At 38.6% G+C, this 24,511-nt stretch overlaps 1 protein-coding gene across 1 annotated transcript in view; it reads left to right on the top strand.

The window, feature by feature from the left end:
- Positions 1 to 24,511, top strand: part of COL9A1 (collagen type IX alpha 1 chain) — a 90,386-nt gene that overhangs the window by 26,767 nt on the left and 39,108 nt on the right. Inside the window, exons 6-20 of the mRNA XM_038554447.1 lie at positions 514 to 597; positions 1,348 to 1,368; positions 2,885 to 2,959; positions 3,257 to 3,292; positions 3,418 to 3,480; positions 10,386 to 10,439; positions 10,704 to 10,739; positions 12,548 to 12,571; positions 13,389 to 13,442; positions 14,733 to 14,786; positions 15,675 to 15,707; positions 16,463 to 16,519; positions 19,036 to 19,089; positions 22,945 to 22,998; positions 23,670 to 23,723. Coding sequence (XP_038410375.1) covers positions 514 to 597; positions 1,348 to 1,368; positions 2,885 to 2,959; positions 3,257 to 3,292; positions 3,418 to 3,480; positions 10,386 to 10,439; positions 10,704 to 10,739; positions 12,548 to 12,571; positions 13,389 to 13,442; positions 14,733 to 14,786; positions 15,675 to 15,707; positions 16,463 to 16,519; positions 19,036 to 19,089; positions 22,945 to 22,998; positions 23,670 to 23,723 — 753 coding nt within the window. The remainder of the gene's footprint in view (positions 1 to 513; positions 598 to 1,347; positions 1,369 to 2,884; positions 2,960 to 3,256; positions 3,293 to 3,417; positions 3,481 to 10,385; positions 10,440 to 10,703; positions 10,740 to 12,547; positions 12,572 to 13,388; positions 13,443 to 14,732; positions 14,787 to 15,674; positions 15,708 to 16,462; positions 16,520 to 19,035; positions 19,090 to 22,944; positions 22,999 to 23,669; positions 23,724 to 24,511) is intronic.

Genomic DNA, 24,511 nt, shown 5'->3' with positions numbered 1-24,511 from the left:
AGGACTGGATTTTCTTTCCCCTCCTTTCCCTAAGTGTCATCTCTTTGGCTATCTCTGTCTCTAATCTCCCAAGTTAACTTTTAGCACATGTGTTCTTTGTGAAGTTCAGTAGGCCTGGATTCCATGACCCTCATCTTGGCTTGTCACTTGGATGGTTTCTTGTTCTCTCAGGACCTTATTTTAATAGAACCTGCATCTTGAGGATGTGGGAAGGACAGAAATGGAAAGTCAGTGCCAGTGGTCTGTTCCTGCCTAGGGCTCTGCTGGGATACTGCAGAGCTACAAGCATCTATATTCACTCATCAGAGAAACTTGGGAAGGGTTTCTAGCCCATTTCCATTGGAAAAATCTGTATTCAAGGAACAAGAGTACTAGTCCACTGAGGTCAACTGGTTCAAATTGGTCTCCAGTCACTTAACAATTGGACCACGCTTACAAACCCATCTCTCTCTTAAATGATTTGCTTCTGTCCTCCAAAAGAATCTGAATTGACTATCTGTTATTTTTCTCCAGTTTGAACTTCAGTGGATGCTGATTCATTGTGACCCACTACGCCCCAGGAGAGAGACTTGCCATGAGCTGCCAGTTCGGGTAACTGTGAGTCCTTTGACCACCTGCAAAGGACACTTCCACCCAGCCTACCTCCCTTCAACTCCTTCAACTCCCCACCTCCTTGCTCTTTTTCTAAGGAGTTCAGGCTTTCCTGTTAGGGACCAGATAGATACTAAGGTAGCACCACTCACAGCCTGCCAAGTAGAAACCACCTCGGGGTGTCTGGTTCTACCTTTGGTGGCTTACTATCCTCACTCCTCCCCCCTCAAACATTTCTCCTGAGAACACTGGCTGTCCACTCGCGGCCCATAGTGGACAGCAAGAGCCTGCACTTGGGCGGATGGGCAGAGGCAGAAGGGGAGGCAGACGTGCCTGTGTGGCGGCGGGGAAAGGGTTAAGGGGGACTGTTGTCATTCTATCCGGCCTCCAGCCCGCAAGCTCTCCTCCAATCCCCAGGACCCTCTCCAGGGCCATTCATAAACAGGAGGAACGTAGTCGTCCCGGCTGGGCACCTCTGCAAAGACGAACTACTCCCGGGGGCGCTTTCTGCCGGGGAGAAGTGCACTTGATGCGTGTGACGGGTCCGGAAGCCTAGCGGGGCTGCCGAGGCAGTGTCCAGTGTCCGCCCAGGGGCTTAGCAGAGGGTGGCGGGCATGGCCTGGACGGCGCGGGATCGAGGGGCCTTAGGGCTGCGACTGCTGCTGTCTGGGCTCTGCTTGTGCATGGCTCAAGTAAGTTGTGCTCGAGTTTGGCGGGTGGGGAGAGCCTTCTCACTCTCTGTCTTTTCTCCTCCAGCCCAGCGAGACCGCGGACCAGGTAAGCGGAGGGCGAGTGTTTGCGCTTTCCTAGTGCACGCAGGGGAAAGTGGAGGAGCAGCCGTCGCGGGAGCTGGGGGGAAGGCGCAGAGCTCTCCTTGGGCTCTTGGCCACGTTCTTCCTCCAGCCTTGAGCACCTGCAGCGACTACCGTCGGAGTGGGGACCCCAAATGACCCTTAGGTCGGGACCCAAGGCGTCCTCTCCCCCTCCTTGGCCCCAACACTGCAGGCAGAGATTCCGAAGGCCTTTAGTGACTTGGGACCGGTCGCTAAACTTGGGCCGTTTACCAGGTTGCTTCTTGACTCCCCCACTTCGCCCCTCCTGGTTGCATTCGAGAGCCAGGCCTTGCTGGAGAGGGCGGGGGATTCAGGCTGGCGGCGCTGCAGCTCCCCCTCCCGCTCCAGCAGCCCGCGGTGGCCGCACTAGACCCCGAGCCCCGCCGGCCGGGCCGCCGCTCCGGGACTGGAACCGGGCGGCCTTGGCTGGCATCAGTCATAATTTCAGCATTTCCCGAAAGCCCCGGCGTCTCCTTCCTCCCGCGCAGTAGAGGACCCGGCGGGGGCGGGTGAGCCCAGTCGAGGTTTGAGGTTTCACTTACAAAGACCCCATTGTAACCTGTCTGGTCATTGGGGTTTAGAGAAACAAAGTTTTCCTTGATGAAAGAAACCCCCCTTCTTCTTCTTTTTTTAAATTAGGAGAGGGGAAAAAATCCCACATTCCCTAAGCAACACGCTCCTGCTATTTTCAGACGCCAGTATTCCCTCTAGCACCATCAAAGCGTAGCTGTTTGCAAGCGATAAAAGCAGTAATACCCTAGGGTCAGTCTGAAATTTGGTGTAGTTTTAAAGCGAGGTGCAAAGACCTCATGCAAGAAGAGTGTCACTGCAGGGAAGTCCGAAATAAGGCCAGGGCCTTCCTGGGTGTCAAGGCTCTTTGCCCCCATGCTCCCCAGTTTTCCTCCAGCATTTCTCCCTGATTTCTAGTGGACCTAGAAAAATTTACAAAATGATCTTGGAATCATCTGGAGGAGTGCCTCCATTCTGAGTGGTTCTATTTTGGCCCCAACACTGACTCTCAGTTACTAATCAAATCGAGGTAGTTAATGAGCACCATTTCGTTACTGAATCCTTATTTATTTATTTATTTATTTATTTATTTATTTATTTATTTATTTACTGAATCCCGTTTTAAAAAAGAGGCAAAAGGCCTTCCTTTCCTCAAGACCTCTTTTGGTTTAATGGTCTCTGTAGGGGTGAGGCCCTGTGGCCCCAGTGCCCACCTTGAGGCCTAGATCCTACTCCAACCACACTAGTAAGACTCATTCAAAATATGGAGGAACCAGAGAAACCTGGGGTCAGCTTGGGAGTTTCCTACTTGTTGATCGGGTTTCAAAACTCCTTCCTCCAAAGGGAAGTGTCCAAAGGAAGGGTGGAAGTGGGAGGCCTCAGGACGTTGTGCCCAGTTTCTCCTTGTTGCCCAAAGTTCTCCATTAACCCGCGTGTGCTGTTTTTGTCAGAGAGGTCCCCCGGGCGTGCAGGGGCCCCCGGGCCCCCCCGGCCCCCCTGGAGTTCCAGGCATCGATGGCATCGACGTAAGTTTCCAGGTCCAGGGCTCTGTTCCTCCAGTCTGGCCGGTCCCTAACCCTTTCTCCCGAGGGCTGATGGGGTTTTTGATCCGACCAGATGCCCGGCTAGGGCTTGGGTGAGGGCTGGGGTGGATCCTAGGAGCCTGGGGATTTTCGGAGGGATAAGGAAGACGCATTCAGTTGTCCCCATTGGTCCCTCCACCATTTTTACCCCGTGCGGAGAACACGCGTGTGAGTCTCCCGGCTGGGTCCTCAGCGCCTCCCACTCACGGACTGCTCTCGCCTTTTCTACTCCCCCTTCAGGGTGACCGAGGTCCCAAGGGTCCCCCGGGCCCCCCGGTAAGTTGATGAGCGCATCCGCTCTTCGCTTCTCTTCTTTAGACGCGGTTCGCAGCCCCGTGAGTCCCTAGAGTCTCAGTGTCGCCTCTTTCTCTGTCTCCCGACCTCGCCCCCTCCCCGCCCAGGGTCCTGCTGGAGAACCGGGCAAGCCAGGAGCTCCGGGCAAGCCGGGCACGCCGGGCGCCGACGTGAGTAGGCGGGGCGGGGCGGGGCGGGGCGGGGGCTCTGCGGGAGGGGCGAGGGGTGCAGGCCGCGGGAGCCGGGCTGCCCGCGCTGGGGCCCTGAGCCGGGCCGTGCGCTGCCGGGTGGCCGGGTGGCGTGGAGACGTGGAGGCGGCCGCTCCCGCGGAGGGTCCTGCGAGGAGCGAGGATGGAGACACCTCGCAGGCCCCGGCGCTGGCCTTAACCTGCCCTCGGGAAACACCCCGGCTTCGGGGTTCCTGCCCCAACAGTCCGCTCTTTCCTCGCTCGCCGCCCCAACGCTCAGCCCCGCGGCCCGCACGGGGGCGGGGGGGGGGCGGGAAGAGGAGGGTTTTTTTTTTTTAATTTATTTATTCATGATAAAGAGAGAGAGAGAGAGGTAGAGACACAGGCAGAGGGAGAAGCAGGCTCCATGCAGGGAGCCCGATGGGGGACTCGATCCCGGGGCTCCAGGGTCACGCCCTGGGCTGAAGGCGGCGCTAAACCGCTGAGCCACCCAGGGATCCTCAGTTTTTTATTTTCTTTAAAGATTTTATTTATTTATTCATGAGACACACACACACACACACATAGAGACACACACACACACACACATAGAGACACACACACACACAGAGTCAGAGACCCAGGCAGAGGGAGAACCAGGCTCCATGCAGGGAGCCCGACGTGGGACTCGATCCAGGTCTCCAGGGTCACGCCCGGGGCTGAAGGCGGCGCTAAACTGCTGAGCCGCCCCCCCTCCCCGCCCCCCCGCCCGGGCTGCCCCGGAGGGGGTTTCATCGCGCTCTGCTGGGGCCTCTCAGCGGGTCGCCGTCCGTCCTGCCCTTTCCTAGGCACGTCCTAGATTAAGTTAGGAGAGGACCTGTAGGCAGGCGAAGGCGCAGAGTACTGAATCCTGAAGAAGAGAAATAAAGATACCTCTGAGGGAGGCCCGGAAAAAAAATCCCGAAATGAATGGGGTGTGGGGGTGGGGGTTAAGGGGTTGGGGGGTGGGGCAGGGGCTGGGAAATGGTCAGCACACACAGAATAGGAAATTCACCACTAGTTTTCCACTTTCCATGTTTTCTTGATTGGCATCACTGACAGAAATAAGCGGAGTAGGGTTGCTTGAAAGTTGGGAATGAGCATCCTTTCTCCAGTTTACCTACCTCTACAGCTCTCCCTCCCCTTGATTGAAGAAAGCTCCGCTGTATTGTAGTATAAACCTAACAGTAAATACTATTTCCTCAGAGCATAATGACCTCAGGACTTTCTGCTTCTCCTGTCCCTATGTGCTGGATTAATAGGTACTGAAGTCCTACTGCAGGCCAGTCCTTGACTTTAAAACTGGGATACAAAGTGAAGTAAAATAAAATTATCGGTTCTCAGAAAACACACAGTGGTGTATTCATCAAGTTATCCTTCAAGTTACCACGTTATGTGGCTTCCAAAACCTGAAGACTTTTCTAAATCAAAGAAAGCACTTGAAAATCTATGATTAATGATTATAATTCCTAAGAATTTTTTACTAGAATTTATACATATGGAAGAAAAAAACCGCTAGGTTTTAGTGTTTATAAGTTATGCTTTTTTTTTTTTTAAGATTTTTATTTATTTACTCATGAGAGACAGAGAGAGAGACAGAGGCAGAGACACAGAGAGAGGGAGAAGCAGGCCCCACGCAGGGAGCCTGATGTGCGATTAGATCTTGAGTCTACAGGATCACGCCCTGGGCTGAAGGCGGCGCTAAACCGCTGAGCCACCGGGCTGCCCAAGATATGCTTTCTTTATAAAGATTACCACTATGAGGGTATTTGTCTATGCTACTTGGTACGTTAGGAAAGATTTGTTTTACGGCTCATAGCCTCAAGTTTGAACTTTCTGTGTGATTGTGCAAGAATCCCCCAAGAACTAATATTTGGATAATACAAACTGAATATCAAACTGATATTTGTATAATACAAACTGAAATTATATAACTTTTTGGTTTTCAAGTTCTTCGTGGAACACTGAATAACTTGAAGCTGTCACATCCTAATAAAAAAGTCTAATAAATACAAGGCTACTCTATAAAACAGTAGCCCAGTAGGGGTTGGATTCAATTCTGCATTCCTATGAAATTTGGACCTGCTTTTTGTGTGAAAAGAACGTTTATGATTACATTATTATTATTATTATTATTATTATTATTAATTTTTGTGGTGGCTGAAGCATAAACTAATCACCTGAAGTCTTCCCTTGGTATTGAGTTGAAATATTTCAGAGAGAGGGCTAGAGTTATCTGTGCATCAGTTTAATGGTGCTTTTGTAGCTGGCTCAATGCTACAAACTCTTCTTTACCTTTTACCATAAGGTCATAAAGACAATGCCTGGGTTTCCTTTGCAAAGTAATTCCCCCCATTTAAACAAATTTTGGATAAACAAATGAAAATGTTTAAAAATCTTTAAAGGTACAATATAGTTAAGAATTACAAGGAGTAGGGATCCCTGGGTGGCGCAGCGGTTTGGTGCCTGCCTTTGGCCCAGGGCGCGATCCTGGAGACCCGAGATCGAATCCCACATCGGGCTCCCGGTGCATGGGGCCTGCTTCTCCCTCTGCCTATGTCTCTGCCTTTCTCTCTCTCTCTCTCTGTGACTATCATAAATAAATAAAAAATTAAAAAAAAAAAAAGAATTACAAGGAGTGTTTAGTCTTTGTCTATAGTTGAGTTGCAGTATCATAGTAAGACATTCATGTATGCCAATATTTTAGGCATTTCCTAGAATAGAAGTTAACTATAAGCAAAAAGTTAACTTTACTAATATGCATTTGTGTAGAACTTTTTTTCCTCAAATGCAGTCACAAACATTATTTCCTTTAACCTTACAATAACCTGGAAGGCAAGTTTGGCTAATATTATTCTCCACAGATAAGAAAACTGAATAATTTTGAGGATAAGTAGTTTCCTCAGGGACCTAGAGTTATTTAGTAGTTAAGATAGTGAAAGAAACTAGATTCCTTCATTTTTAGACTCACTCTCTTTCCAGATAGTTTTGCCTCATGTGTATACAAATGAATATCTTAAATAGATGAATAATCAGAGAAAATAGAAAAAGAATGATAGTAAATTTTTAGTATCTGAATTCTCAGCCAAGAAAAATGCTACGGGCAAATTCAATGGATAATAAAAATAACTTATAATTGGTCTTTTCTAATTATTTGTAAATATAGGTATGATTCCACCAGATTTTGAAATGGAACCACATGGGACTTACAAGATTCTGACTTACTGTATTCTTTGGCTCCTTTGACATTTTAAACAAATCTTTTACCTTAAATTGAGACTAGACATTGAGAATAATGAGAAATCAGTAAATGTAGAGTTTGCTGTTTCTTTGTCCCTGGCCATAGGTGAGCTAAGTAAGCAGGAGAGGTCTAATGATCTTTTCTTGTTAGGTGAGCCTAAGTGTAGTGGTGAGACCTTAAACCTCCAACCTCTTTGTTTTCTGCAATTTGGTTCATTGTAAAGCTGTACTTTTTGGTAATGTTAACAAATGGTTAATCAGATGATGTTTGGAAGAATACAGAAAGAACATGATTTAAAGAGTAATTACCCTAAGTGAAGTGGATTTTTTTGACAGAAAATGTAAAAGATTCATGGCAGCTATACTTGTGGAATTATGTCTTGAGTCTCATGAGCTGATTAGTTGGAATGCCGGAAGGAAATTACTGTTGATGGCTGGTATTGTCTGCCAAGCAGCAGCATGAAAGTTCAGAACATAGCTTTAATATCACCTCATATAGAACTTTATCTTCATAAACATTCATATGAAAGCAATTCTTTCTGCCACTGGTAATATTTTTCTCTGTCAATTCTTTGACAAATAAGAATTTTTGAAAATTGGAATTTGTATGTGTATGCAAATGTAAATGTGGGAGATTATAGATATATATGTAGATGTAAAATTAGAGAAGTTAGAGCTTGGTTATAACCTTATGCCCAAAGGACAACTGTGTTATTATCAATAATCAATAGAGATGTTCTGATTGGCACTATTTGCTGTGATATGCTTAGTGAGCTCTGAAAACAATATTTTATACATTCTTATAGCATCCATCTAAGATAGGCAGAAGAATTAGAATTGAATATGGGAATTACAGTTACACCATGCCACTTGTTATAGGAAGGAAGATAGAAAATCCTCTGGCTATATATAACTATTATCCCTGGCAGATGTTTATATGATTAGAATAGTGAGTTATTAAGAAATTATTCTGAAAGGTCAGTGTTAAGTGGAAATAGTCAGACATCAAAGAAGTGTGAGGGGGCCATGAAATACAGTGCCCATGGTTAATATCTAGATTTTTGTTTGTTTATTCATTTGTTTGTTTGCAGAACCCCTTCTGAATATTTTAAGCTGCCAGAGGGCAGGAAACATGTCTTATACTTCAGGTGAATTCTTCACAACATCTGTAGTAGTGCTGACCATATAATAATGATGATAATAAGAATAGCTGACATTTATTCAGGGCCCACTCTGGCAGGCACTGTTGTAAGCATTTGTGTATAATATCCCATTTAATTTTAAAAATTGCTGTGTCAGGTAGATATTAATATTATACATATTTTACAGATTAGGACACGGAGGCACAATACAGTTAAGCAACTTGTCATGGTTATGCAGCTCATAAGTGGCAAAGTTGGGATTTGAACCCTAAATAAAGATGATGTAGAAGGCTAAGTGTAATATCCTTCCATGTAATAGACTAACCTAAATTAAATATTCAGTGTTGATGTGTTGAGTATGTGTTAGATGCCAGGACCAGTGTGCCAGGATTATAATGGACATGTAGTTCTTGTCCTTATGGAGCTTATACTTTTCTATGTACCTATTTCATAACAGAATTCACTATAACATCTGACACCTAAATGTATTATCGATTTATTATTATTTTTTAAAGATTTTATTTATTTATTCATGAGAGACACAGAGAGAGGAAGAGACACAGGCAGAGGGAGAAGTAGGCTCCCTGTGGGGATCCCAATGTGGGACTCGATCCCAGGACTCCAGGATCATGACCTGAGCCAAAGGCAGAGGCTCAGTCACTGAGCCACCCAGGTGCCCCTGTATTATCAATTTAATTCAAAGAACTTCCTAGTGATCGATATAATTTATCATGTGTTATAGAAGGTACTTTAAATAAGAAGTGACTTGGAAGCAGCCTCCATGTTGTCTAACCATTTACTTGGTTCTGGTTTATTATTATGCAGTGAAATTCTATCATATATAGTAGCTATTGTTCACCAATCTTGTCAGTTATTCCAGTCACAGACTGAAGATTGTTAGTTGGTTGCATGTGTGGGAATTGATCAGGATTGTTTTTGGAGGGTATATATAGAATGTGGGAGTTAGGGGTTCCATTAGTCAAATGTGTTCAGAGGTTTGTAAAATCTTTGTGCCATATATGCCTGCAGAGGGTGCTCCTGGATGTATCGTTTGTTTACGAAAATCAAAAGCCAAAGTTTCATTACTCCAGGTGCTCAGCAGTTCTAAATTACGGTGCAGTACTTAGACTCAGGTGACTGAAACTCAGTCTGTGAAAAATTGTTTTATGTGTGTTTAATAATTTTCTTTGGTAAAATTTCAATAATTAACATTTTCAACTCATTTTTTTCTACTTCCTTTGATTCACACTTTGGAGTTGTAAGGGAAATGGATTGATGTAGAGAAATGTAAAAATGGTGGTCAGTGAACTAGTTGTCTATATAAATTACATGGAAGCATTTTAGTGATATTTGTGTAAACTCTGACAGATTAAATATGGATATTGGAGATCCATTTTTAAGTAGGGCTTTCATTTTTGCAAGGAATCCCTCCTCAATTAATACCATTTGAGTCTTTGTTCAAAATCTTGATAATAGTTTTGTAAGATGTTTATTTATGCATGCACATGTATGTGTACACATATGTATATACATATATACACACAGATACACATACACATTTATCTTTGGCAAGGTATAACTTCAAGATTACATTATAAATGATATCTAAGAGTGTCAGAGTAAAGAAAAAATAAAAAAATGCATCATCATCAAATATGGAAATTCAGGTGTACATATATTGTTATTAATGCTTTAAGATTTATTTTATATTAAAGATGATAGTTAAAAACAAGTACTGGCAGGGAATTAGAATGTTTGGAGGATATGCTTTAACAACTGCTTAGTATTCAATATGATAGTTATAAATGCATTTTATAGTAATTGGCTTAAATTCTATGTACCAAGTGACACACATGAAAATATATACTTAAAGCTATTTTTACTAAGGAAGATAATGTAGAGACACTCATCTTCTCAAACATTGTACCTTAAAAGTTAAGTTCTTCAATAAGCTTGGAAGATGGCTAGAGGGTTTTTTAGATGGCTAAAGGCAATAATGAGGTTGAATATTTTAAATTTCTATTGAAGAAACATTTTATTAACTCTATTAGACACTATTAGACACTATTAGAGAGATAGAGACATATAGTATTTTTATTTTATAAATGAAGTAAAGGAGGTGCATAAACATGGGTAAATGACAGAGCCAAGATCTGTGGTCCCATTAGACTTAGCTATTAGAATGCTACAGTTGTTACATTGCATTTTTTCCAAAGCAGAGACAAAAAATACAAAATTATTGGACTCTGTGATAATACAGTTAGTAGGAAGTTAGGAATATGATAAAATTTATCAACAGAAAGTAACAGGAAGATTTCTTGGTAAACATTACCTTTAGTAAGAATATAGGAAAATTATTTCTTTGTAAACATTCACATCATACAAAGATAACCATTCTGTACATACTTAGTATATAAAATGCAATTATCCACTTAGGAGTTTGCCTAAAGATGCTATATTAGTTCTAACATCATCTTGCTTTGTTAGGGATTAACAGGACCTGATGGATCCCCTGGTTCTGTCGGACCAAGAGGACAAAAAGTAAGTTGGCCATCTGCTATTAATTGCTGGTATTAGTTAGATGCTGAAGTATAATTTTATTGTAGTGTTTGCAAATCAACTGAAAAAGTAGTCACGAAACAGAGGAAATGCACTTGTTCAACTAAAATCTAGTTTTAGTTTAATTAAATTAAATTAAAAACACCAAGATGGAGTGTTTTAATGATTTCAAAATTTATGCAATTTATGTATTTACATATTCATGCTACAAAAAGCTAAGTACAATGAAGCTATTTTTATTTTTAGGGAGAACCTGGTGTTCCTGGATCTCGGGGATTTCCAGTAAGTAACTGTAAAGCGACAGAATTGAAAATCTCCTGTCTTTTTCTGCCACTGTGAAATTTTTAATTGCAGCTTTTGATATAATATGCAGCATGAAGGAGTTCAATAGACAACTTCCCTTTCACTCCCCTTGATAGCAAACATTTCTTGCATAATAACAGCAAATCTGGATATTCGATGTTTAGACCATAGTATCACACTACTTTCTTCACAACTGGTTTTATCTCTAATGGAATATCAACCATATGATTACCAGCCTGATTACCTGGCTAGTCCCTTCCTGCACTGCCCAATCTGCCTGCTTTGTGTTATTTCTGTTTATAAGAGGGCTAGGTTCTTAGGCTGCTTTTCCTTTCCATTTGCTCTTTATTCCTCTTTTGTTCTTGTCATTAATCTGTATTTTTTGTCTTTGTTTTCTATTTGCACTGTTTTCATGGCCATATTTCACTGTCTGTCAACTTTTCCATTATAAGGCTATTTTCAGAAGTGAATAACTTGCTGGCCTTTCTCCTATATTTTTCCACTCAGAGCTCAACATCTTATAGAGATACCTTTTAAAAAAACTCTGTGAAATTTGAAATTTGTCAAACATCTAGAGCTATGGTAATGAAATAACTTATTGATTACTTTGGTATTTTCAAGCATAACACATTTCCCAAATTGATTTACATATTAAAATGATCAAATAGGAGTAATTTTTCAAATGCTTTGAAAAAGCCCCATTTATTATTAAAACACACTGTTCATGTGAAATTCTTGCTCATTTTGGCTGCCTAAATAATTAGAAATAATAATATCAGTATCACACGGTGTACATTGATTCCACGAAATGCTTCATGTATGGATATTTCAGAAAAGGGAGTTTGGAATGAAAAGCTAACCCAAATATGGTATCAGAGATAGCTTGAATAAAAATTATGCAAGCCAATGTAGGAGAGAAAGGAGTAATGAGGATTCCCAATGGAGAAATACTAAACCTGGAAAGCAAAGATAAAAGAGATTCAAGGCAGCTGATGTTCAGTTATATAAAATTCAACAAGCATGTAGTTAGGGTTTAGCATATAGTAGGTCCTGTGGTAGGAATTGAGGTGAGGAGGATGAATAAGATATGGTGTCAATCCTTGATCACATGTAGTTCAGTGTAGCTAAAGAGATATAAAGGAGAGGGAGATGAAATAATCACTTTAAGATCAAATTCAGAATAATAAATTAAGATCGCATAGTAAGTCATATCTGGAGTGTCACCATTATATTTTCAATATCTACTAGATTTGGTGTCTGGAAACATAATCCTATCTGTCAAAAGAGGGTGGTTTCTGTTTTTTTTTTTAATCCCCCCCCCCCCCGCCTTTTTCTGTGCTGAATGTTTGTTTGGAGGAATTTCCAAACATCACATTATAAATTATAAAGCAGTACACTATATCAGTTTTAATGTAGATTTCTTATAAAACACAACAAAAAAATCTTAAACTGTCAGGTTGTGATATGCTTCTTTGTGAATGATGTTAAGTTTTCCTGACAGCAAGCATGAATGACTTCTTTGATTTTTTTTTTTTTTTTTGTTAAGTTTGGGGCAAGTATTATTGGTTAGCTTAGACATCAAAGGAATATTTGAGGTGCTGAAACAAGCTTCTTCCTTTAGAAGTAGAGCCATGTTTGCTTTTATTTTTAATCCAGTCCTTTCTTAAGAATGAACATCATATATTTAGTGACAAAGTTTATACTTTGTTTTTAAACTGAGTTATGTCTTCTGTATTTATGCTGAGTTTAAATCACCTACCATAACAATTTTTATTTGAATCTTTTAGGGCCGTGGTATTCCTGGGCCTCCTGTAAGTACCATCTCTTGGTTTATTTCTACGCAGTCTTTAACAATGGCCTATTTCTCAGCTCCCAAGTTTACTCTCCAACTGATGCTACCCAGTGGTATTTATAGTGTCCTACCTACATGACCTTAGATAGCTATTATGACACACCTCTGTTCTGGTTTATTCATTTTAGAAATTTCTGTTCCATTTTAAGTAATTAAAATTTGTTCAAATGAGTTTTTGTGTCATTGGAAACCAAAACTAGCACAGATACATAATCCTAAATCAGTTACTTATCATATTTGATATCATTTATGATAGATTATAAAAACATCCATAAGTTACCATGTCTATTTATTTATTTATTTATAATTGCATTTTTAAAAATAGAAGGATAATTTGCATGCAGTGTTATATTAATATCAGGTATTATGATTCAACAATTCTATACATTATTCAGTACTCACTACAATAAGTGTGGTCATCATCTGTTACCAGGCAATGTTATTACTATCTTAATGACTACATCCTCTATGCTGGACTTCTCATCTCTGAGATTTATTTATATTGTCACTGGAAGTTTGTACCTTTTACCCCTCACCCCCACCTCCCCTCTGACGACCACCAGTTTGTTCTCTGAATTTAAGAGTTTGTTTTTTTTGTTGTTGGTTGTTTGCTTCTTTGTTTTGTTTTTTAGAGTCCACAAATAAGTGAAATCATGTGGTATTTTACTCTTTTTTACTTAGTGTAATACCCTCTAGGTCCATCTGTGTTGTTGCAAATGGCAAGATCTTATTCTTTTTTATAGTTGAGTAATGTTCCATTGCCTATATACATACAGGGCCCTCCTGGGGCAGCAGGGCTTCCTGGAGAGCTTGGCCGTGTTGGACCAATTGTGAGTATTACAGTGCATCTTGATAGACATTTGCTAATTTAATAGATGACATTACTCAGGAAGGCAAATTGCCCTAACTGTATGCTTTCCTCTGTAAATCCAGAAGATGGCAGATGAATTTCATTCTTGTTCATAATATTGATGGGAACCAGGGATAATAATGCTACCTCACTTTTGTAGAGTGATTTTAATTTTTTCCCCAAAGTTTTCAGCTAAATTTTTCTTCCCAACTTCCAGAATTAGTGATCAATCAAAAGGGTGTCACCTCTATTTTATAGACTCTCAGCTGGAATTAAGGTCCAGTGTCTTTTATATTAGGCTCTCTGCATGAAATGAAAAGTGAATAGCTGAAAATTGTTGCCAAGTATATTTATGTTAGGACCATTAAATTATAATTGAACCAACAGAACTTAACATTAGGCAATAAAGAGCTGAACTCCATACAAGAAATTGTTAGTAGTTAAGTTCTTGACATTACTATTCAATAAATATTTCAGAAATGTTGAGAAGTAGTGACATTATGCGGAGGATAGATAATTGTAACCACATTGAGAATAGGAGCCATGTACTATATACTTATTTTTGCTTCTCTCTAAGTTTACTATTTAATAAAATTATTCACTAAACAAATGAATAAATATGAAATGGTTGTAACGTTAAATTAATTGGAAGATGCTTTTGGCTTCTTATAGTAGACCATAAAGAAGGAAAATATATGCAAGGAGTTAATTCTAGATGTTAAGACAAATTGAAATTCATTTTCATTGAATTTAGCCATCTCTGATCTTCTATCCCATTTGCAAAATAGTATGGTGACAGGCCAAGTAATAGCTTGTGAGTGAACAGTACCAGGGAGAATCTGGCATTGCAGAGATTACCCTTCCATCCCATAGCTTCAGGTGGGGTGCAAGCCTTCTTTTGTTACCCTTATCTGGATGGCACTAGCAGCATTGGCTGTTCTAGTTCCTCTGTAAATCAACTAGAAAAATATGTAGTGTTTCCAGTTTGTTTTTGCAATAAAGTGATCATTCTGTAGAGAAGAATTGGCTTTACTTTTTTCCCCAAATCTCCTTCTGCCTTGTTTTGTTACTTTGGTGAGACTGGAGCTCCTTTATTCTTCTAGTTTTGTGCAGCTAATAGGATTATGGGCCACCCATCGATTTCAGTGGCAGGTATATACATGGCTGAGCTCTGTGGGGGTTTCTAGTAATATTCTCTCATGCCTCACCAGTTTTATGCAGTGTTTCGACATGTGTATAACCACTGTGTCACAATTTTCAAATAACTTAGGGTGACCCTGGGAGAAGAGGACCACCTGGCCCACCTGGCCCTCCAGGACCCAGTGTAAGTTATTTGCAGCTTGAATTTTCCTGTATCTGAGAGTTAGGATTAAAGAAACCTAAGAATCAAAAATGGAAGTACTTGTCAATCAAGTCATTCTTTAAATTTCCAAAATGGCTACCAATTTTTTTTCATACATTCAGAGCATGAATAACAATAATTTAAAAAAGAGGTTTTCTCAGGGAATGGCTTACTCATATATTTGAAGTTCCTTTGACATTTGTGATTTCTCAAATGCTCAAAACTTGGACATATAAAAGGGACATTTTCAAATGAGCTAATTTTTACAAAGGATTTACACAATAAACAATTTAAAAAATAGGAGTTCAAATAAGAGATAATTCATACTTTATTTCTTTTTAGTTTTTTAAAAGATGTATTTATTTATTTGAGGGAGAGAAGGAGAGAAAGCGTGTGAGTCAGAGGAAGGGCAGAGGGAGAAGGAGAGAAATCCTCAAGTAGATTCCCTGCTGAACAAAGTCTAAGGCGGGACTTACTTCATTATCTTGAGATCCCAACCTGAGTTGAAATTAAGAGTCAGATGCTCATCTTACTAAGCCACCAGGGGCCCGAATAATTGATATTTTAAATGTATGATCCAGAGCTCCCCATATTATCTATCCTGTTTCTCATTTCATTTCCCTTCAGTTCCCTGAAAAAAACAATCTACTGTAATTTAAGGTCTTCAAAAGGAATATGCCCATGTGTCAAAGTTTTTAGAATATCAGCATATTCTATGCTGCTATTTGTTCCTTATATGCTATTGAACAAATAGATTTATTATATTTTTGTCCAGGGGACTTTCTAGTACTAGTAGATTTGAATTAGGTATTTAACTACATTCTTTTTTTTTAAACTACATTCTTAACTTTAATATTTTATTCACTTTAGGGAACCATTGGCTTTCATGATGGAGATCCATTGGTAAGATGTTTACCTTTGAACAAAATACAGTTTAAGTCAAAGACTTAAATTCAACTGATCTTCAGATGAATTCTCTTTAAGATTATCTTGCTGGATAATCTTGGATAGCAGAGCAATCCATAGCGCTAGTGGGCTAGTGGTTTGTATACACTCAGACTGCAACTGGTTTTCATTATGGAAATGTTTTTGTTTTTCCATAATTTTTTTGCTTTATGACTAGGGCATCATTTTCACCAGAGCACACCAATTTCAGAAGACAGAAATCAAAGAACTCCGTCTGAGACTTGCTTTACTTAGAGACTAATATTAAAATATTATTGGTAGACTGTACTAAATGCAATTTCGGCCAATTTGACAAGGGTTTGTTGACCTCAGGATACAGCCATTCTGGTGGAGGGGAAGAGGAAAAGGATCGGTTTGTGGTACATTGGGTTGGAAACATTTGGTGTCTGGAAGCATTTTATTTCTTTAATAAATCTGAAATAAATATGGCAAAATATTAACATTTATTAAATCTGGATGGAGAATATACAGGGAAAGCTTGTTCTATTCTCTGTACTTTTCTGTGAGCCAGGAGTATTTCTGAGTTTAAAAATGAAATTGAAAAAATTGAAAAAAGGGGTATTCAGAGTTATTTAATGAATGCAATTATACTAGGATACTGAAGCTGGAATCTCTAAAAAAATACCATTTTGTCGTAAAGGGAGGCTCTAATTTATGCTTTCTCTACCAATCTCTCTCTCTCTCTCTGGCAGTGTCCCAATTCCTGTCCACCAGGTCGCTCAGGATATCCAGGTTTACCAGGCATGAGGGTAAGAGAATAATTTCAGTATTTTACATTAAATAGTATTATCCACAGAAAAAAAAATTGATCCTTTCCTGAACACTGGCCTTTCTGGTGAAAGATCCCATTTTGATGGATTAAGCAAATTTATGTTTGCTTATTCTTTGGCTTAATCTGTGGCCCCTCTCTGGTCCTAGAAACTTCAGCTGGTTCTTTTGGCAGGTACCCCCTGGGAGACATGGATGTTTGATGACATAGTACTTCTGTTGTTTAGGGACTAAATACCAATAAAATGTATTGGCTTGAGAGACTCTATAACACCAAATTAAGGTTCCAACATTTGCTTCCTATGGAGGAAGACTGAGAAGTAATTATATACATAATGTATTTGAAACTATTTTAGTTAAAAAAATTGCCAAAACAGTGCAAAATAGGGAAGAAAAGAGACTTCCCAAAAATGTTTTTCTCTCACTCTATATCATGATTACTTCAAAATTTCCCATAAAAAAACACCAAATGTTGGGGTTAAGTGGTTTTTGTTCCTTAGTGTGTGAGTCTGAAGTGATTTTGAAAGTTCCAGACCAGTGGAGTTCTGCTATGATCTGAAAGGCCCCAGGGCACTGGTTTTCCAATTATGGTTTTCTCCGAGGTTAGTTTTAGTGTGTTCCCAAGACTGCAGAAGATTTGATCGTGGATTGGTGTCTTATTTTTCACAAAGACCTACACTCTCAGAACAAGAAAGTCTCTGAGGGTGAAAGCTCTGAGAGACTTAATTTTGGAATGTTCATTTCCTTTTTTTTTTTTTTTAATTTATTTTTTATTGGTGTTCAATTTACTAACATACAGAATAACCCCCAGTGCCCGTCACCCATTCACTCCCACCCCCCGCCCTCCTCCCCTTCCACCACCCCTAGTTCGTTTCCCAGAGTTAGCAGTCTTTACGTTCTGTCTCCCTTTCTGATATTTCCCACACATTTCTTCTCCCTTCCCTTATATTCCCTTTCACTATTATTTATATTCCCCAAATGAATGAGAACATATAATGTTTGTCCTTCTCCGACTGACTTACTTCACTCAGCATAATACCCTCCAGTTCCATCCACGTTGAAGCAAATGGTGGGTGTTTGTCATTTCTAATAGCTGAGTAATATTCCATTGTATACATAGACCACATCTTCTTTATCCATTCATCTTTCGTTGGACACCGAGGCTCCTTCCACAGTTTGGCTATCGTGGCCATTGCTGCTATAAACATCGGGGTGCAGGTGTCCCGGCGTTTCATTGCATTTGTATCTTTGGGGTAAATCCCCAACAGTGCAATTGCTGGGTCGTAGGGCAGGTATATTTTTAACTGTTTGAGGAACCTCCACACAGTTTTCCAGAGTGGCTGCACCAGTTCACATTCCCACCAACAGTGTATGAGGGTTCCCTTTTCTCCGCAGCCTCTCCAACATTTGTTGTTTCCTGCCTTGTTAATTTTCCCCATTCTCACTGGTGTGAGGTGGTATCTCATTGTGGTTTTGATTTGTATTTCCCTGATGGCAAGTGATGCAGAGCATTTTCTCATGTGCATGTTGGCCATGTCTATGTCTTCCTCTGTGAGATTTCTGTTCATGTCTTTTGCCCATTTCATGGTTGGATTGTTTGTTTCTTTGGTGTTGAGTTTAATAAGTTCTTTATAGATCTTGGAAACTAGCCCTTTATCTGATATGTCATTTGCAAATATCTTCTCCCATTCTGTAGGTTGTCTTTGAGTTTTGTTGACTGTATCCTTTGCTGTGCAAAAGCTTCTTATCTTGATGAAGTCCCAATAGTTCATTTTTGCTTTTGTTTCTTTTGCCTTCGTGGATGTATCCCTTTGCCTCATGTTACCACCCAAACCACACATATGCTTAGAACAAATGGCCTGACAAGAAGAGATAGGGATTTTCTTCTCATGCTATGCAGCTTGCACTGACTGCCCTTTATGGCCTTCCCTTTGATTTTAAATTGTGTACAAGAAGCGGTGGAAGTTGTGCATCTGGGGAGATCCCCTTCTTATATCAGCTCTTCTTCTACCTCCAGGAAGAAGGTGGGTATAGAGGAGGCAGAAGGGTTTTTGGAGAAGCATTGAGAGAGCAGGGGATAGCCAGCTGAGTTCGGTCAGGACTGTCGCCTTCGAGAAAAAAGTTACTGATCCTGAAGAAGACTTAATGCTCTTAACCCAACTGTGAGAGGAAGTTTGGGATAGAGGGATCTAGGGATCAGCTGATAATAAATCATGTTGTTGAACCAGATAATGAAGCTTTGTCATTCTAGAACAGTGTTTTTCTATTAACGAAAGCTAATATTTATTATACACACTAAATCATGTAATACACATGGCGGTATTAAGGTCGTTTAAGGCAGTCATTTTCTTTGTAACATAACCTTTTTCTGTGTAGCATACTGACACAAATTTAGGGAAGCAAGATCACTTTGTGAACTTTCTGACCACTTTCTGTGACAAACCCAATAGAATTATTTTAAAATTTATTTATTTATTTGTTAATTATGCATTTTTAGGGTCATAAAGGGGCTAAAGGAGAAATTGGTGAACCTGGAAGACAAGGTCACAAGGTAAGAAAAAGGGATATATAGTGAGTAAATTGTGATTATGAGGTAGTGATTACTTTTATTACAGGAAATTGTAAGCAATAATAAAGCATGATATTTTATCCTTCCTTTTCAAATGATGATTGATGGGTTTTCAGTAGATGCATCAATATTCTAAGCATAATATGTTCATGTTGTTCAATTACGAAAACAATAACACACCATACATTTCATTCTTTCTTGTGTTGCTACCTCTTACTTTTCTTTTGAAATCAATAATACTCAGCTTTTTTCCTTGATGCTTTTGATAGTCAAATGTTATTCAGCTAGTTTTTCCACTCTTCTAAACAAAATTTTATGGCACATGTAAAATTTTATGACAAGTGTTGCTGACACTAGCAAACAGGAAGTTGATAGCTGATAGCTTCTCATCTTAAGTTCTGAAATAATTTGTTTTTGACTTCATTTCGATAGATTATAGATGTTGAGTAATCTGGAAGTGAGTTATAGACTTATGTTATTGTCTGGATAGAAATATGGAATCCACAGCATAACTTGCATTGAGGCTAGCATGCCTTGCAGAAAAACCAAGGCAGAAATTTAAAGTAAGATGATTTATTTGCTTTTTCAAAAATCCACTAGTGTAAATTGCCTTTAAGTGTCTACAAATTTGACTTTTTGCATAACAGAAGTTTTGTCACTGTTAATTCTGTAATATTTTAAAAAGTCAAACTGTTCTTATTAATGTGGGTTTTCTAGACATTTTTTGAGCATGTCCTTCTATACCTTAATTGGGTGGAGGCAGAAAATTAGTCCTTTTCTTTGGAAGTTAAGGACTGAAGAGGCAATTTGTTAATATCATCAGGCATTAACATCCTTGAACTCTTTAGCTAAAATCAGTCTGTTGAACAATCTCAGATAATCAGGATAAGTAAGCCAATTTTCTCTAGCCTATTACATTTTGGACATTTATTTTTAGTCTTATTACTTAGGCCCTGAGTAATTAAGGTATTTTATTTATCTGGAATGTAACAGCTGGGTTCTTAATGTCAAATTAGAGAAAGTAGAAAAAAAGTTGAGTACTTTAGAAATTTTTCTACATGCTCATTCCTCCATTAAGTCTTAAGATTCATAATTGAAAAAAAATCAACACACACTTATTAAGCACCTGCTACATGCCAGGGTTTATTCTAAGTGTCAAAGGCACAGAACTGAAAAGAAAATGTCCAACCACAGGAGACTGGCTAAACTAAGTACGGCAGATTCATATAATAAAATATTATCTAACCACAAAAAAAGGTGTGTAAGAATATTACATTATACCAAAAAATATTCATGAGGTAATGCATGTAGTAAAGCAGATATGGTAAACTTCTGTTATTTTTGATGCCATGCTCCCTTCCTCCTTCTTTTAATGACCCCTTTTCTTTGGGGGAACTTTTACAGCCCCATTTGGGGATGAAACTGTCAATTAGAGTATTTTCCTCTACTGCCCAAGAAACCAATATTATTGATAACTATACCAGTTACTTATCCAGACTCTCAAATTTGGTTTGATTTACAGTGAAGAACCTTAAAATTGTTTTGGTGTGTGAGATAATTGGCCCAAATTTTATTGGTCGTTTTTGAAAACTCCTGTGATTTATTTCACATGTTGTGTGACTTACACCACTCATTGGTTTCTTTGAAAATTGGCATGTGAAGATAGGATGATAATAGCTCATTGAAGAATGAACCTTAACAGAATAATAGATGCACTGAGCTGTAAACTGAAAGTGAATTCACAATTCTGCCTTGAATTTAGTTAGTGAAGATTTTAAGATATTTTATGTATATAAGAATGAACAATCAAAGATCTTTCAGTAAAAAGATAATAAATTGCTCTTCCTAAGTTTGTCATTATGTTGTGGCTATAGATGAGTTGTGTGCCATTCATCTGCTGGTGAAATATTTAAATCAACTATATTACTACAAGGTTTATCCTATAATCTGTAGGATAATACCCCAAACCTTGCTAATGAAGACTTACTGTGCACATATCAATCACTGTTGTTCTGAGATTTAGGTAGGGATATGCAGGTAGCATTTAATTATACACATGTGTTGATTATCCATTCCTTGAACTAGCTAATTCACTGGCTTGCCCATTGGGACTGCCTCTTCTCCCTGTCAATCATATATGCCTATGGAACATAATCTGAGTATAATTATGAGACTAAGACCACTATGTAATACTCTCATAATTAATTTAAAAATCAAGTATAAATGATTTAGACATAACCTGTTCTTTGCATTTATGCCCAAAGGTTCTATATTAATATTTGCTATTCAATTTTCTGTATTTTGGTGTGTGTGCGTGATCGTCTCTATAAGGTATAGTCTGTAGAGCAAGAACATGGGTGAATTGAAATATATAATAAAGAAACAACAGAAGTAGATTTTTATCAATATTATGCACATAGTATTAAAAATGAAGAATTTTTCTCATGATTATTTTTACAGTTTAAGATATCCATTACCACAGGAGATGTAGGGCAATATATTTCTATAAAAAAGAAAACCTTTGTCAGAGGGAAAAATAGCATTTTTTCAGTCAGCAATCTTTCAGTAAGAAATAGCAGTTGGATTTCTTTTCAGAATATACTAACATTTTAAAGTATATCAGAGGTTATAAAATTAATATCAAAAAGTCAAACAATAATTAGTTAGAAAACAAAATGGAAGAAAATTCCATTGGCAAATAGTCAGGACACCTTAGAACAAACTTAAATGTTCAAGACTATATATGAGGGAAAGACCAAAGCTTTATTGAAGGAAAGAAAAAGATTCGATTCAATAGGGAGATATACTGATTTCCAAAATAGACTCAGTATTGTAAAGATTCTGATTCTGTCCATATTAATCTTTTAATTTAGGGCAGTCCTAATATAAAACAAGTAGTACTTTTATGAAGATATTCCAAATAATTCTAAAGTTCATCTGGTAGAGTAAACATTTAGGAAAAATTGAAAAGTAAGAGTAACTATAAATGAAAAATTAAGGTCAAGGAATTCTCTCTGAAATTAAAATGTATTATAAAATTTGAATAATTAAAACGTGGTTTTGGAAAATTCATACAACAGATGAGAAGAGCAGGATAAGAAATCTAGAAACAAGTATACTCTCAATTTACTTTTATGATAAAGAATTTTCCAGCCTGTGTGGAGAGAATCTAGTATTCAATAAATGATATTAGAGAAAGAGGCCAATTACCAGGAAAAAAGAAAATGATAGATTTCTACTTTATATTTTACATTAAAATCAACTAAAGATTTCTATGTAAAAAATTAAACTATAAAACTATAGAAGGAGATATGGATGAATATATATTTTGGGGGTAGAGAAAGCTTTTCTGTGGGTGGCATAAAAGGTATAAACTATGAAAAGAAAGGCTGATTTAAATACTTTTTAAAAATTGGGTATAGTGGAAAAATTATAATAAGAAAAGTTGGAATGAAAATCACAAATATATAATACGGTAGTTTGTGGAAAAGTTTGCATAGTATGATCATATTTTTCTGATAACAACCCCCCCCCACTGGAAATGTGAATGTATATATGTTCTCTTTATTCTTTCCTCCCCATCACCCCTTTTTTAGAGAAGCATCTAAGATGTTACTGGTATTTATAGTTGAAGGAGGGAAGGATTTGGGTGACTTTATTTGTATAATTCTTTTTATTTTCTGAATGGCCTGCAATTAATATGGATTACTCATATAAACTAATTTAAGAAAGTATAATAACACAACTCAGGGAATGCCAAGTGAATTTAAAATGTGCTGAGTTATCTGTCTATGCTCATTGCTGGAATGACATTTGATGTGCTTTTCTGTTTATTAGGGTGAAGAAGGTGACCAGGGGGAACAGGGAGAAGTTGGAGCTCAAGGACCTCCAGTAAAGTATTTTTAAAAAAATATTTAACTAGGATATGCACATATTTTTTTTCATGACTTTTGGAATATTTCCTGTTTAGTATTTGGGTTAATAGTATTACAGTAACATGATATTCTGTATTGTCCCACCAAGCCAGCATTGGGAGATTACCATTTTTTCAAAATAGGAAAGGAGATCCCCATTGTATATTCAAGCACCATTTTAACAGAAAAAATTTACTTATAACTACATGCATTCATTTACTAGGTTTCAGGCCTAGGCAATCTGAGAGCAAATATTGAATGCAAGAGGATGATAGAGATCTTTTATATTCTCTGGTACTCTCACATGATATAGGAAATTTCATGTACCCTGAAATATGCAGCAGGTATACCATCCGCTGGATTTAATGTACCTTATGTCAGCACGTGATCATTATAATTAGAACATTCTTAATTGCTTGTAATCATATCTATTAATAAAAAGTTAGCCCCTTGAGCTTTGGCCGATTGCTGCAATTATATGCACAATGAGGTAATTTGGGACACTGGCATCCATTTGTTTACATAATGTCACTATTTCTTAGTGTTACCTTTCGTTATGTTGACATCCTTCTGGATCAACTTTTGTGATAAGATAAACAAGTGTGTTCCTCAACTAAGACAATTCACTGTTCTTTTTTATATTTACAGGGAGCTCAAGGATTACGAGGCATCACTGGCATTGTTGGGGCCAAAGGGGAAAAAGTAAGATGATGATTATATGACATCAACATGTATAAATAAATTTTTGCCCACTTAAAAATATCTTATTTTCAGCAACATCATTTTTAATTTCTTATTTGCTTTGTAGATGTTTGATTACGTTTTCACATTTCTGTTATAAACAATAGAAACAAGTAGTATGTATGATACTTATGTATTACATATATTAAATTATCTTTGGTAAATAAGAATAAACAGGGATGTTAAATTTTTATCTCTTTTATTATCAGTGGTTAATACTGATACCACTGAGACAATACCTAAAAATCAAAACAAAGACAGGGGAGGATGGAAAGAGAGAGGAAAGAAAGAGGTAACAGAAGGCAGGATATCCCTGGGGACACCAGGGCCATTCGTGGCTCTCCCTCCAGGCTGATCCCTGAGCTCTGTACTCAACAGGGATCATACACTTGTGGCTTGAGTTTATCAACCTGTCCTTAGCCCATTCTCAAAGATCAGATTCTCCCACCATTTCATAGCAAGGAATTGTGAGATGTTTGGGGAGATTCAAAGAGAAATAAGAGAAATAATGTTCACATTTGTAACAAGAGACACATACATTTGAGGACAAGGGCAAGTGATGTGAGGGAGTGATCAGGGAACTAGGAGGGCTCATGGAGGAGGTGGCATTAGAAGGATGCCAGACCTAGAAGGATGACATATTCCCATTGCGAGACAATGGAAGATAGGGAATGCTTTTTCTGAGTGAATATCATAAACAAAAACAATGGAAACCTGAATGTTCATGATGGGCTCAGGAATGTTTTCCT

Source organism: Canis lupus, chromosome 12 (genome assembly GCF_011100685.1).
Source record: "Canis lupus familiaris isolate Mischka breed German Shepherd chromosome 12, alternate assembly UU_Cfam_GSD_1.0, whole genome shotgun sequence".
Lineage (NCBI taxonomy): Eukaryota > Metazoa > Chordata > Mammalia > Carnivora > Canidae > Canis > Canis lupus.
The sequence above is the reverse complement of the archived record's forward strand: the minus strand, read 5'-3'. Positions and strand labels throughout refer to the sequence as shown.